Here is a 15,545-nt window from a genome sequence, read left to right on the forward strand (position 1 = left end):
TATATTTTGTCATGTTCCTAAAAAACCTGATGAAATATTTGTTTATTTATTTATTACTAATTGTGTGCACATACTTATAATCCATAGCATGCGATATAATAATCAGAATGTACAATGCATATTCTATACCTGTCATGTGCTACTCACTTATCACATTCTATACCTGTCATGTGCTACTCACTTATCACATTCTATACCTGTCATGTGCTACTCACTTATCACATTCTATACCTGTCATGTGCTACTCACTTATCACATTCTATACCTGTCATGTGCTAATCACTTATCACATTCTATACCTGTCATGTGCTACTCACTTATCACATTCTATACCTGTCATGTGCTACTCACTTATCACATTCTATACCTGTCATGTGCTACTCACTTATCACATTGTATACCTGTCATGTGCTACTCACTTAACTCATTCTATACCTGTCATGTGCTACTCACTTATTCGAACACATGAATATATAATCCAGAAGCGCCCTTACTGTTTAACTAGGTATCAGCATTACGCGTTTCATTCACCAAATTAGCATAATATTTACATAATTGTGGTGGTCAACATAACAACTTGGACGCACAATCATGCACGTGAAGTGAAATACTGAATTATGAGTGTATGACACCGTTTTAGGCCATAATTATTACAAAAATGATACTTAAAACTAAAACGATCTTGAATAAAAAGTAAACAAAATGGCCTTTACGCCTGTCGGTAAGCTGAGTCATTCAGGGACGTTATTATAGTAGTTTTAGTTGTGTGCACGCAAAAATGCTACATTTGTTTAATCATGCAAATATACATGTCACAATTCATAGAATATATACTCTGGTCGTGCTACGTAATGACAACACGCGTCTAAGTAACGACAACACATGTCTACATCACTGGTTCTGCTATGTCCGAAATAGGAGTCAAAATGTTCAAAATTACCCCTACTTTCCATAATTTTTCTTTGATATTATTGGTGCTGGTATAATTCAGTTATTCTCCAATATTTTTCTTCATTCAGCTGGAAAATACTCGTGACATAAGGGTTGTCACTACTCGTCTATCGACTCTTAGTGATGATTTATGAAAACGAGTCCATTGTAGTAACTAGTAATATCGAACAAAGCAAAATATGAACAAAGCAAAATATGAATAAAGCAAAATAGTGGTGAATAACATGTAAATATTGAGGTCTACTAAGTAGTACATGTAAACGTGGCCTTTAAGAAAATTTAACATGTTAACAGTGGTTAATAATATGTAAAATATACATAATACGTAATAACATTATTTATGCAGTGCATATTCCATAGTATTTTTTATGACTTACTTTCATTTGTGGGTGGTTTGTAAAAACAGATTGTCGACCAACAGACTCAGAGTGGTAATAATTATAAAACATGAATTTGTTTAGACACAGTATCTGCTGAATGTCGGACTTACAATTGATTGATTGCCACTTGTGATTTTGTGTATAATAATATCATGTCTATATGGTATATTAATTTTTCTTCTTTTTTTTTTGTTTGTTGACAGCTCAAATTGAGATTATACCATGTAAAGTATGTGGAGATAAATCGTCAGGAGTTCACTATGGTGTCATATCATGTGAAGGATGCAAGGTAGGGAGAATTTTCACCTTATCATATGTGGTAGGGAGAATTTACATTACAATCCAATTATCAAGCACATAGTGATATTATGTCATGATGGAATCTTATAATATGAAAGTTACAAAGTAGAGAGAATTTAGAATAGTTATCATTAAAAATGTGTTGACTCACTTTGGTGAGATATCACATGGGGAATACAAGGTTTGGAGAATTTGGAATTATAACATGTAAAACAAGTGTTTTTGTTAGATAGGAAGATAATACATAAAAAATGTTATATTATATGGTATGTTATAATGAGTTATAACAAACACATACATTTATTTTTGATGAAAGACATACTCGTTATATTTTGTTCTCTTTTCAAAAAGTCCATCATGCCTGCTTTTTGAATTTTTCCTTTATAATAAAACACGCTTTCAAGTTTGTAGACAAAAGTACCTGCATTTCTGTACTCCTGTATTATTTTCATAGTATTATAGTGCATATTTTGTCTGACTACAACAACCAATTATAGCATAGTGCTACAAAAGCAATGTCTGAATATTGATATTTACAATATGAGCTGTTAGTCAGTTATAGGTGTACATCAGATGTTACTTTGTGAGACTTGGTTAGTTTAAATTCTAGGTATTCTGAATAAACATAACAATTCAATTTAATTAATATTTATTTCATATCTATTTCAATAATGTTCATGTTGATCACTATATTTCTCTTTGTCTCTGTTCATAAAGTGGCAGACAAACAATTCCCTTTTCAAAACTACAACAACAACAGTACTATCAAAGTGTGTTATATCCAATTAAAGTGTGTTTTTACCTTAGATGTCGTCATTCTGTGTGTTTATTGATTAAATCAGATTGAATTGTTGAAATTAGATTCCTAACCATCAGTATTGTTGTCTGGGAAGGAAGCATAATAACTCTTTTCTTTGTAAAGTTACGACATCTTTTTATTAGATTTGTAAGAACGCTGAAGCTCTGACAACTAAGAGAAATAAAACAAATTAAGTCTATCCTGTATGGTTTCACAGGTATTACTAGTTACTACAATGTACTAGTTTTCATAAATTTTGATTTATTTAATAATACAAAGATTTATTGAAAATTCAGTTGTAAAATGATAAAATCTTGTGTATATTTTTTGGCATCACATCTTGAATTAATTTGTAAGTTTTTTTCTTCTTATAAGGTAATATTTTTCATTGTTTTGTTTAATTTTAAAATTCAAGAATTTTATCATCAGCTTTCATTTTCACCTTACAATTTGAAGGATGCAAAAAATTATCAACATATCGCTTTTAATATTTCCACAGCCATAATTTCTTCTGACTAAAAATTTGAATTACTGTGTACAATAAATTTTTGTCAAATTTCGAATTGATTTAAACGTCAAACAACTTAATTTCACCCATAAACACATTTTGATTAAAATGCCACCAAAATAATGAGTATGATTTCAAAAGATAGCATTTATAATGGTGAAAGTATTAATGGAATGTGAAAATATCATATTTCAAAGGGTATTTGATGGAGTACTAATTCAGGATACTGTTGATAATTGAAATTACTATTACACTTGTAAAGGGTGACAGGTTACCATGGCAACACACTTTATCTGATTGACTGTGAATGGAAAGTAGATGGAAATAGGGAAATCACAGAGAAGGCAAAGAAAATAACATGTTAGATATTTTATTTTGGTTTGAGTCACCTGGAAATGATGCATTATTCAGTAGGTTGGAAGGGAAGCTCAAAACAGAGTGATATAGAGGTAATATCGCTGGTAGGGGTAGGATTGTGAGGTGAAACAGTGAAGGTCGTCTAAGTATTGTTAAACCTATAACTATAACACGCTGACTTCACAATAAATAATTGATGTCTATAACACTTAAGTCAGCCATGAATTCCTAGCTGTGTAAATTGCATACTTTAAGTAATGCCTTTGGAAAAGTTCTAAACAGATTGATTTGAATATTTGTAGATAGCTTCACGATGTTTGATGTTTTTAAATATTTAAATATTACAATCCTTTTTGCCTTATTAAATAATGTGGAATTTTTTTTATAAGTGTACAAAAAGTTCAATACAAATTCATTTTGACATTTGTGGTTGACTGATGTATAAATATTAACTATTATATAATTTCTGTCAAAAAATTTGTTTAAAAAAAAGCGTAAGGAAAGGTTTTACACAGGGTCATGTTGATATTGGGGATATTTTCAATTTGTTAATATTCTTGCAATATGTGATTTTTGTTATGAATATTAAACCTGTACCAGCTGTAACTGGGATATTTTCAACCAGTGCAATATACAATAATTTGCAATAACACCAACATTCGATTTTTGCTATGAGTGTGGTCTTGTTGCTAGACATATATGTGTACATTTTTCTTATGTTTATCCACCCATCCCTGTTGCTATTTTTGCAATATACACCACAGTCATAGCAACAAAAAAAATGATGTTATCTTTGCAATATACACCACAGCCATAGCAAGAAAAAAATGATGTTATCTTTGCAATATACACCACGGCCATAGCAACAAAGAAATCAGATGTTATCTTTGCAATATACACCACGGCCATAGCAACAAAGAAATGATGTTATCTTTGCAGTATACACCACAGCCATAGCAACAAAAAAAATGATGTTATCTTTGCAATATACGCCACAGCCATAGCAACAAAGAAATGATGTTATCTTTGCAATATACAGCATAGCCATAGCAACAAAAAAATTATGGTGTATATGTCAAAGATAAGTAGATAAACTTGTAAAAAAAATGACATACTGTCACCTAGCAACTAAGATACCACACATGGCAACAGTAAAATGATGGTGCCATAGCAAAAAGGTAACAACAGGATGAATGAGCAGGTGCATGGATTAACATTTTACAAACAATCTAACACAAGCTGTACAGTTGTGCTACAACACCATTGGTACCATTTTTGTATAAACAGTGGTATTCAATCTAATCAATCAATTAAATTGCAAGAAAAAAAATTTCAATTTGTTTTTTAAAAAAAACAAATGTTAATAAAATTGTAGACTTGAAGTGTGTATTTTGTATTACTGTATTTTTTATAGTGGTGAGTTAGATAAGACTGTGTGTGTAATAGGTCACCATGTATAATAGTGTGGCAAGGCTGATTGGATCATCTCAACTCATTCCTAAGAGAGTTATAATAAGCAAAGAAATAATTGAAAATGGTAAAGGAAATGTCAAAGTTGTAAAAAATGAGTGGTTGCTAGCGTGCAATTTCATTATTCTGTATCCAGAATTTTACCCATTTTTAAACCCTAATGTGTGAATCCTATGTCTTGGATTATTACAGTTATTATCTGTTGTTGAAGTCATAAGGATTAGATAAAATCCTTTTCTGTCAGACACCTGTTTTTTTACACTCAAAATGTTAATTCTTTGAAATCAGTTGAACTAAATGAAGATCAACTCATGATTATTGCAGTAAAGTGAGTCCTTTGGAACTACACGTAATGAATAGTATTTCTCTGACTGGCCACCAGAGGGCAATAGTACAATGTGTCGAAGCATAATTGAAGCTTAATTGATAATACATTCAAACTTTAATTGAAAAAAAATGCTAATGATTTAAAAAACATGAAGTTGACCACATATGGATCATATACTTCAATAGTCCTTAAGAATAAACATCCAAATGTTATATTACCATGGAAACCAGTTAATAAATTTGTTTGCTTACACAAGAAAATATTATTAGATATGTACTTGATCCAGCTTTGATTGTTTTATAGTAGTGGTATAGTACTGCAATGAATACTGTAAACATGATAGCATATGCAAATATTATGCAAATAAGCCAGTGAGTGTTCCATCATGTATTTCAAATTCTTATGAATCTACAAGTTAAACTTATACAAAATATGTTTTTATTCCCAGATAAATATGTGATGTATAATGATTGCAACACTGTAATGTGTGAGTACCAGGACTTGGTACTAGAGGTCTCGTCAATCATGTGTACAATGTTTTCTGTTGCACTTTTACTCTCTTTGCTCAGGAACGTGATGCCACATAGAATAGCATAAGTACTCATGCAAATGGCGCTCACTGTTCCTTTCTCATCATATCTTTGTTGGTGCTGTTTTTTAGCACAACTGAACTTGTTCAGTAGTGCTATAGGGATCGCCCGGCGTCTGTCTGTCTGTGTGTGTGTGTGTGTGTGTGTGTAAACAACTTAAAGTCAAAAACCGCTGAACCGATTGCCACGATATTTGGTGGGTCCATTACTTTGGGTGTCTAGTTGGGAAATTGTTCAAATCAAAATGATCGCATCACAGGTGTGTGATTTGGGTCAAAAAATGTGATTTTTGGTCAAAAAACTTAAACTCAGAAACTACTTGGCAGATTGGTGCGAAATTTGGTGGGAACATTCTTAAGGTGGTGTAAAGTAAGATTTGTTCATGACGGGATGATTCCATCAGTGATATGCAAATTAGGGCTAAAAATGTGTCTTTTTGGTTAAAAATCTATAATTCTAAAACTACTGAGCAGATTGGGCTGAAATTTAATGGGAATGTATCTAGGGATGTATGGACGAAGAAATATTAAGCTTACCATGATTCCATGAGTGATATGCAAATTAGGTGTAAAAATGTTCATTTTTGGTCAAAAACTTATATCTCAAAAAGTACTTGGTCAATTAGTCTGAAACTTGGCGAGATGTTTCTGAAACTGTTATTCTGCAGATTTTCTTTAAAACATTTTGACAAAATTGGCCCTAGCGACCATGACCATGCCCTTAGCAACAACCAAATGGCAGTATATTTTGGTCAAATAACAACATCATCTGGTAAGCAAGTGAGTAAACATTCAAAAAATGTATGCAAATACCCTAGCAACCATGACCACGCCCATAGCAACAGCCAAACGGTGGTGTATTTCACAAAGATAACAACAGGGTTTAATAGATAATTGAATAAACATCCAAAAAATGTATGTAAATTTGCATAGCAACAAGACCACGCCCATAACAACAGCCAAATAATCACGTATATTGCAAAGATAACAACAGGAATAGAAAGACAGATGAATTAACATTTAAAAAATGTATGCAAATACCCTAGTAACCGTGACCACGCCCATAGCAACAGCCAAACGGTGGTGTATTTCACAAAGATAACAACAGGGTTTAATAGACAATTGAATAAACATTCAAAAAATGTATGTAAATTTTCCTAGCAACAAGACCACGCCCATAGCAACAGCCAAATGATCACGTATATTGCAAAGACAATATCAGGAATTAATACACAAGTGAACAAAAACATACACAAATGTATGCAAATATATCTAACAACATGACCATGCCCATAGCAACAGCCAAATGATAGCATTTATCATAAAGATAGCAACATGGTTGGATAGGCAACTGGATAGTTATTCAGCAAATAAACACCTATTGTTAGCATAGACTAGCATATGGATAAACATTTTTAAAAACTACAGTTGTGCTACAACGCCATTGGCGGTATTTTTTAAAATTATGGCGGCACACACACTATAGAACGGAGACATTTTATCTAGGCTTAGTTTAATTGTTAGCACTTAAAGTGGCTATATGGATGAGGATTGGGTATTTATTTTGGATTCTAAATTTTTAATTTAAAAACAATTTATCATGGCTTCCTACTTGAAAAATCAATGTGAAAAAAACATTTACCAAGTCTTTGTTTGTAACTCAATAAATTGCAAAAGATTAATAAATGTGTAAAATGTTTGTTATTGTAAAATGTTTGTTATTGTATGTATAAAAAGCTTTTTAGCAATGTATTGGGTTACAAACAAAGACTTGGTATATGTTATTTCACATTGACTTTTCAAGTAGGAATTAAGTCATGATAAAATTGTTTTATAAATTAAACTAAATATGCAAACCTCATCCATATGGCCACTTTAACGAAATATTGACTAATTTGTTGAAGTGTGAAGATTTCAAGAAAACAACTAATTGAAGCTGTTTTTCTACTTTTTAATTTTTTTTCAGGGATTCTTTCGTCGTTGCATCAACAATAAATCTGATTTCCTTTGTCCAAGAGATAAGTCATGTGAAGTGAATCGTACAAACAGAAACCGTTGCCAGTACTGCAGACTACAAAAATGTATCTTACTTGGAATGTCCAAAGATGGTAAGTCTGGTTTTAATTGATACAATAGCAGCAGCAACAACAACAACAACAACAACAACAACAACAACAACAACAACAACAACAACAAAAGAATTACAGCAAAAAAGATTACATGGAAATGCCAAAAGAATTTAAAAAAGGAATGAAAAGGGTTGTGTTCGAAAAAACATTGCAACTGGAATCAGTCTAAGCGAATTGTAAACACATGCCATTTGTTACAAGTTACTTTAAGTTAATATTATTAATATTTCTAAGAATTATGTAGTACTAAATCATTTTCACAAAACAACTGAAGAATTAAATTTAATTAGATTTTCATTTTACAAACATTTATATTATATTCAGCTTGTGTGATAAATTGTGTTCCATTCTATAAACTGTAAGAAAAGAGAAATTTAAATTTTCATTTTTCTAACATAGAGTCTTTGTATGTTGTAGATGAAGTAAATTTTTGTGAGTAAATCTATATGTTAGATCAAGATGAATATCAAACATTTGTTTCAGACTATTAAACAAGTTTTGTGTTCAAGATACAAATCATCATATCTGACATCAAGTAAAATTAATTTTTTTTTAAAAACCATAATGATGGAAATATCATTAAAATTCCTTAAAGTGGCCATATGGATGAGGATTGGGTATTTATTTTGGATTTTTAATTCATAAAATAATTTCATCATGGCTTCCTACTTTAAAAATCAATGTGAAACAACATGGACCAAGTCTGTGTTTGTAACTCAATACATTGCGAAAATATTTGAGAAAGAAAATAAGAAAATCGTGAAAACTGTGAAGTCTCACAAGAAATAGTGGATGTGGAAACTGAAAGACAGTTCTTCCAATCTGTAATGGCTGTACATCTGTTGGGAAGAAGTCAATAACACAGAGACCATATGGAAAACAACAGAAAAAACATAACTACCTGAACTAGACATTCACACATGAAAAAAAAATTTAAAAAATAAAATAAAAAATTTACCGACCCCACGTATTCTAAAATTGAATGTAATCAGAACCACACAAATATGCCTAAAGTGAAACGGGCTGCTGTACATGATTTGATCCTAAATTTTATCACTCAGAGCCCCTCCACCCCCACCCCCACCCCCACCCCACCCCCCACCACAAATACCCATCCCACTCATCTTAATTACCCCTTCTAATCACATACAACCATCCCATCATTCACCCATCTATTAAACCCCTTCCATTTAAAGCCCCACCTTTAAATCACATACAACAATCTATAATTGCCAAACCATCTAACTCCTCCCATCTAATCCCTCTTTTAATCACATATGTCCATCTCATCATCCACCTATCAGCCATCTCAGCAGCAACTCACCTATCTAACCCTCTTATGTGTAACACCTCCACCTCATCTAACCCCCTATCTTAGACTAATACCTCCACCTCATCTAACCCCTCCTATCTTAGACTAATACCTCCACCTCATCTAACCCCTCCTATCTTAGACTAATACCACCAATGCATCCTATCCCTTCCCATCAATCATCAATACCACAAATATCTATCATATCCATCCAACCCCTTCCCATCTAACACCCCAACCAGTGTGCCCTCTAATCCAATTTGATGCACCCACCACTGACGCACACAATTTCAAATGACATATCAACGTTTTTGTTCTCCTATCTCTTACAAGAAATGCCAGTTTTTATCATTTTTACTGATAACAATATTTGGCTCTCATTAGAGGGCACACTACCACCAACCCCCAAATCACACACACATCCATATCACATACACCAATGTAACTATATACATGTACCCCCATATATGTTTCATTGTAGGTTAAGGATTTCAACAGATGGTATTACATGTTTGCTTCACTTCTTAGCACTTAAGAAGTCACCTTCAGGTTCATGTAAATTAACACAAGGCAGCTAGACGTCACCTTTATGTTCATGTAAATTAACACAAGACAGCTGCAATGAACAGCTGGTATTTTATGTCAAATCTCTTAAAGTTGAAGGTTAAAGCCATTACAGTGTCTAGAATATTGCAATTACATGTCTGAATAAATCCTTTTTTGTCTGCTCATTTCTGCATAGTCTAAATTCTGTGTTGTCTGTTGTGATTATAATGAATGGTTTAGTCTGTCACTAGTAGAATCTCAAAAACAGCATTGTTCATGGTCAAGAAAGTGAAACCAATCCTTTACTTTTATTTCTATGGAATACTCTATCTAAGACTTGTCAGGTCAAAGGTTACTCATGTCAGAACTATGAAACAACACTATAAGAATAAACACTTTTGTGACCTTGGTCCCTAGACAAGGTGATAAATTTGTTGTTTTTGTTTCTATGACCCAAAGAACCTTAACATTTTGGTTCAACATGACAACGAGAGTGTCAGTGGTGGAGAAAGTAAGACGGTGTCCTGAGAGGACAGACCAAGCTGATACATGGAAACCAGTAACATATTAAAATCCTCTTAAAAAGTGAAAAAAAGCTGTTTCTTCATATGAATTAGAATGGGATTCTATGAATACACATTGATTGTATGATTCAACACAAACCTGGTTAAAATTATCCCTGGATATGGTACATAATATATAGGTAACATTTGTATTACTGTGGATTTAAGGTTAGCTAGCAAATATGGTACATATTATACAGGACACATTTGTATTACTGTGGATTTAAGGTTAGCTTGCAAATATATAGATATGGTACGTAATATATAGGACACATTTGTATTACTGTGGATTTAAGGTTAGCTTGCAAATATGGTACATAATATACAAGACACATTTGTATTACTGTGGATTTAAGGTTAGCTTGCAAATATGGTACATAATATACAGGACACATTTGTATTACTGTGGATTTAAGGTTAGCTTGCAAATAGAGGGAATATGGAAAATGTGTCTGAAGCATTTATTAGTAGTTTTATTACAGTTTGGAAGGAACAATTGAACAGTAGAATTTTGGAAGGAGCTATTTTATTCATTTTGAGGGAACAATATAAGTGCAGTTTTAGAGTTTAGATGACATTTAGATAAATCAGAAAATTTTGTAATTATGTTATAAATATGCAATAAATTAAAGAGGGAATCTGGCAAAATTCCCCTTAGAACTTGACTAGGTTTGTTATCGTATGTACAACAATAAACTTTTTATACATTTTTTTTAGTGTTTTGCAATGTATTGAGTAACAAACACAGATTTGGTCAATGTTGTTTTATATTGATTTTTCTATTGTATCTAAGTAATCACGAGTAGCTACATCTAAATAACTACTGATATGAATATCTAAATAACTACTGACAGATATATCTAAATAACTACTGATAAATATATCTAAATAACTACTGACAGATATATCTAAATAACTACTGGTAAATACATCTAAATAACTACTGATATGAATATCTAAATAACTACTGATAAATATATCTAAATAACTACTGATACGAATATCTAAATAACTACTGGTAAATATATCTAAATAACTACTGGTAAATATATCTAAATAACTACTGGTAAATATATCTAAATAAGTACTGGTAAATATAGCTAAATAACTACTGGTAAATATATCTAAATAAGTACTGGTAAATATAGCTAAATAACTACTGGTAAATATATCTAAATAAGTACTGGTAAATATAGCTAAATAACTACTGGTAAATATATCTAAATAAGTACTGGTAAATATAGCTAAATAACTACTGGTAAATATATCTAAATGAGTACTGGTAAATACATCTAAATAACTACTGATACGAATATCTAAATAACTACTGGTAAATATATCTAAATAACTACTGATATGAATATCTAAATAACTACTGATAAATATATCTAAATAACTACTGGTAAATATATCTAAATAACTACTGGTAAATATATCTAAATAAGTACTGGTAAATATAGCTAAATAACTACTGGTAAATATATCTAAATGAGTACTGGTAAATACATCTAAATAACTACTGGTAAATATATCTAAATAATTACTGGTAAATACATCTAAATAACTACTGGTAAATATATCTAAATAAGTACTGGTAAATACATCTAAATAACTACTGGTAAATATATCTAAATGAGTACTGGTAAATACATCTAAATAACTACTGGTAAATATATCTAAATGAGTACTGGTAAATATATCTAAATAAGTACTGGTAAATATATCTAAATAACTACTGGTAAATATATCTAAATAACTACTGGTAAATATATCTAAATACTTACTTGTAAATATATCTAAATAACTACTGATAGATATATCTAAATAACTACTGATAGATATATCTAAATAACTACTGATACGAATATCTAAATAACTACTGATAGATATATCTAAATAACTACTGATAGACATTTCTAAATAACTACTGGCAGATATATCTAAATAACTACTGGCAGATATATCTAAATAACTACTGATAGACATTTCTAAATAACTACTGATAGACATTTCTAAATAACTACTGGCAGATATATCTAAATAACTACTGGCAGATATATCTAAATAACTACTGATAAATATATCTAAATAACTGCTGGTAATATATCTAAATAACTACTTGTAAATATATCTAAATAACTGCTGGTAATATATCTAAATAACTACTTGTAAATATATCTAAATAAGTACTGGTAAATATATCTAAATAAGTACTGGTAAATATATCTAAATAACTGCTGGTAATATATCTAAATAACTACTTGTAAATATATCTAAATAACTACTGATAAATATATCTAAATAACTGCTGGTAATATATCTAAATAAGTACTGGTAAATATATCTAAATAACTACTGGTAAATATATCTAAATAAGTACTGGTAAATATATCTAAATAAGTACTGGTAAATATATCTAAATAACTACTGGTAAATATATCTAAATAACTACTGGTAAATATATCTAAATAACTACTGGTAAATATATCTAAATGAGTACTGGTAAATATATCTAAATAACTACTGGTAAATATATCTAAATGAGTACTGGTAAATATATCTAAATAACTACTGGTAAATATATTTAAATAACTACTAGTAAATATATCTAAATAACTACTGGTAAATATATCTAAATAAGTACTGGTAAATATATCTAAATAAGTACTGGTAGATATATCTAAATAAGTACTGTAAATATATCTAAATAAGTACTGGTAAATATATCTAAATAAGTACTGGTAAATATATCTAAATAACTGCTTGTAATATATCTCAATAACTACTTGTAAATATATCTAAATTAGTACTGGTAAATATATCTAAATAAGTACTGGTAAATATATCTAAATAACTGCTGGTAATATATCTAAATAACTACTTGTAAATATATCTAAATAACTACTGGTAGATATATCTAAATAACTACTGGTAAATATATCTAAATAACTACTGGTAAATATATCTAAATAACTACTGGTAAATATATCTAAATAATTACTGGCAGATACTCTCAGATTCTCCATCTTTTTAAATCTGCTGCAGTGCAAATGAATGATTAATTTGGCAAACCGTATATGTGTTTGTAGGAAGGAAAATAACGTTACCTGGGAAATTGATAAATCTGAGTGTTCCTGCTACTGGCTATATAAGCACTCAAATTAACTGACTATTTTCACTGAAAGAAAAAATTGAAAACCTGACAGAATGGAAACCATGACGATATACTCTCAAAAGACAGGGTATTGAGTGTTTGTTTTGTAGGAGACAATTGTATTCTGTCATTCCTAGGATTCAGGTACCAACTCAGTCATTGTATTCTTAGTCTAGCTGTATGTACTAGAAAGTAAAGATGTCATATTTTGAACCAAACCCATGCAGTCATCTTTTTGAGTTTATAAATATAAAACCAGACAAGGCCTGCAAGTGAAATGTCAGCTTTCCTTGATACGTTTGGACCATGAATATTGCACCCATACAATGTCATACATCTAGTTTAAGTCTGCAATGGTTACGTTGTTTTACTATGAATATTGCACCCATACAATGTCATACATATAGTATAAGTCTGCAGTGGTTACGTTGTTTTACTATGAATATTGCACCCATACAATGTCATACATCTAGTTTAAGTCTGCAATGGTTACGTTATTTTACTATGAATATTGCACCCATACAATGTCATACATATAGTATAAGTCTGCAGTGGTTACGTTGTTTTACTATGAATATTGCACCCATACAATGTCATACATCTAGTTTAAGTCTGCAATGGTTACGTTGTTTTATCATTTTGGTTTCTAAATTCTATATTGCAATGAGAATCACACTTTCTCACACTATTTTTTAGCTCCGCTGTCAGCGAAAGCTGAAAGCGTAGCTTTAGGTATAGGTGGGTATTGAGGTATAGAGAGTAGAGTGAATCATAGGTGTCCGTCAAACTTTTGTATTTTTACTATCTACTCCGGAAGTGACAGTCGGAATTCTTCGATATTTGGTGAGCATGTTCCCTGGGGGGAGGCTATTCAGATTTGTTCATGCCAAGTTGATCTGTGCCATTTTCAATTTTTTATGATTTTTTTTCATAAAATGTCATTTTCATCAACTCCTTGAAAACCTCTTATTAGATTGCTTTGATATCTGGCGTGTTGATGCGCAGGGGGTAGCTTACTCAGATTTGTTAATTTCAAGTCAGCACATCCTCATTTTTATTTTTTATGATTTTTTTTTTGTAATTTGAAAAAAAAATGAATATGTTAATGAGTATAATGACCGACGCCATATTGGAAATCAGTCGACGAGACTTTAAGTAAACTGCCACTTTTCAAAAGACACTATTGACGTCAAACAAGCAATGTAATATGTGCTATAGTCATAATTCTACGCATTGGGCGCCCAAATGACAAGCGTTTGTTCGAAACAGGGTTGTAAACTTCAAATCCAATTCTGCACCCTTCTACATAATCAGCCAGTCCGCAACATCCTCATTTGCATACTCTATCCTGATTCGACCAGAAGCCGAAGGTGACCTCATTTGACCGAGCGATTTTCCACAGCAAGTATCTTGAGTATCAACATAGGACGTTCTTGGTACTCACTAAAATCACACTTCAGACCCACTATAAAAGTGTGATGTTTTCAGATAACATGTAACTTGTAGTTAATTCTATATTGTCGTGCAATTTGGAATGGCAGTGAACCAGAATTCAGACAATTTGCGTAAGGAAGGGCATGCCAGGCATGACAGTTCACATGTAAAGTTAAACGACATGAACGTGTCTTGCCTTTCCAAAATGCAAATATTTGGCAAGTAAAAATAATTAAAATAATTACAACTTTAATTTGGCTTCAGACTTTGCATTATGTTTTGCGTATCTTTCCCCGTTTTACATGTAAATCCGAAAAGGTTCTCTCTCATCATGTCAGTGTCAGTGATCATACCGCGCGGGGCTGCTTTGAGTACGAGCGAAGTGAGGCATGTTGAGGTATTTTGTTGAGAATTATAAATATTGCGAAATGTCAAGTACAAGGTTTAAATACAATGGAATGATGAAAAAAATGGCAGAGTCTGCTGACAGGCGCCGGTCACAAGAAACACTGTGAATTAAAATATCAGACGATGTATGTATTAATCGCCGACAATCCACCCGTATGCACGAGGGACTAAACCGGAAGCAAGTCGTTGTCAGCCATACGTTACAGTGGTAACATCGTCCGAGAAATCGCTGCGTTCAGAGTGTCATTATTCACAGAATTGTTGTTTTCGAGTGAAAACCCGTCTTGAATTGTATAACTCTAACAAATGAAGACATG

The 15,545-nt window shown here is 31.5% G+C and overlaps 1 protein-coding gene across 1 annotated transcript in view; it reads left to right on the forward strand.

Annotated features, from left to right (window-relative positions):
- Positions 1-702: 702 nt before the first annotated feature.
- LOC144447216 (nuclear receptor ROR-alpha A-like) overlaps positions 703-15,545 on the forward strand; it is a 31,751-nt gene continuing 16,908 nt past the window's right edge. Inside the window, exons 1-3 of the mRNA XM_078137119.1 lie at positions 703-721; positions 1,535-1,620; positions 7,649-7,790. Coding sequence (XP_077993245.1) covers positions 703-721; positions 1,535-1,620; positions 7,649-7,790 — 247 coding nt within the window. The remainder of the gene's footprint in view (positions 722-1,534; positions 1,621-7,648; positions 7,791-15,545) is intronic.

Source organism: Glandiceps talaboti, chromosome 16 (assembly GCF_964340395.1).
Source record: "Glandiceps talaboti chromosome 16, keGlaTala1.1, whole genome shotgun sequence".
Taxonomy (NCBI): domain Eukaryota; kingdom Metazoa; phylum Hemichordata; class Enteropneusta; family Spengelidae; genus Glandiceps; species Glandiceps talaboti.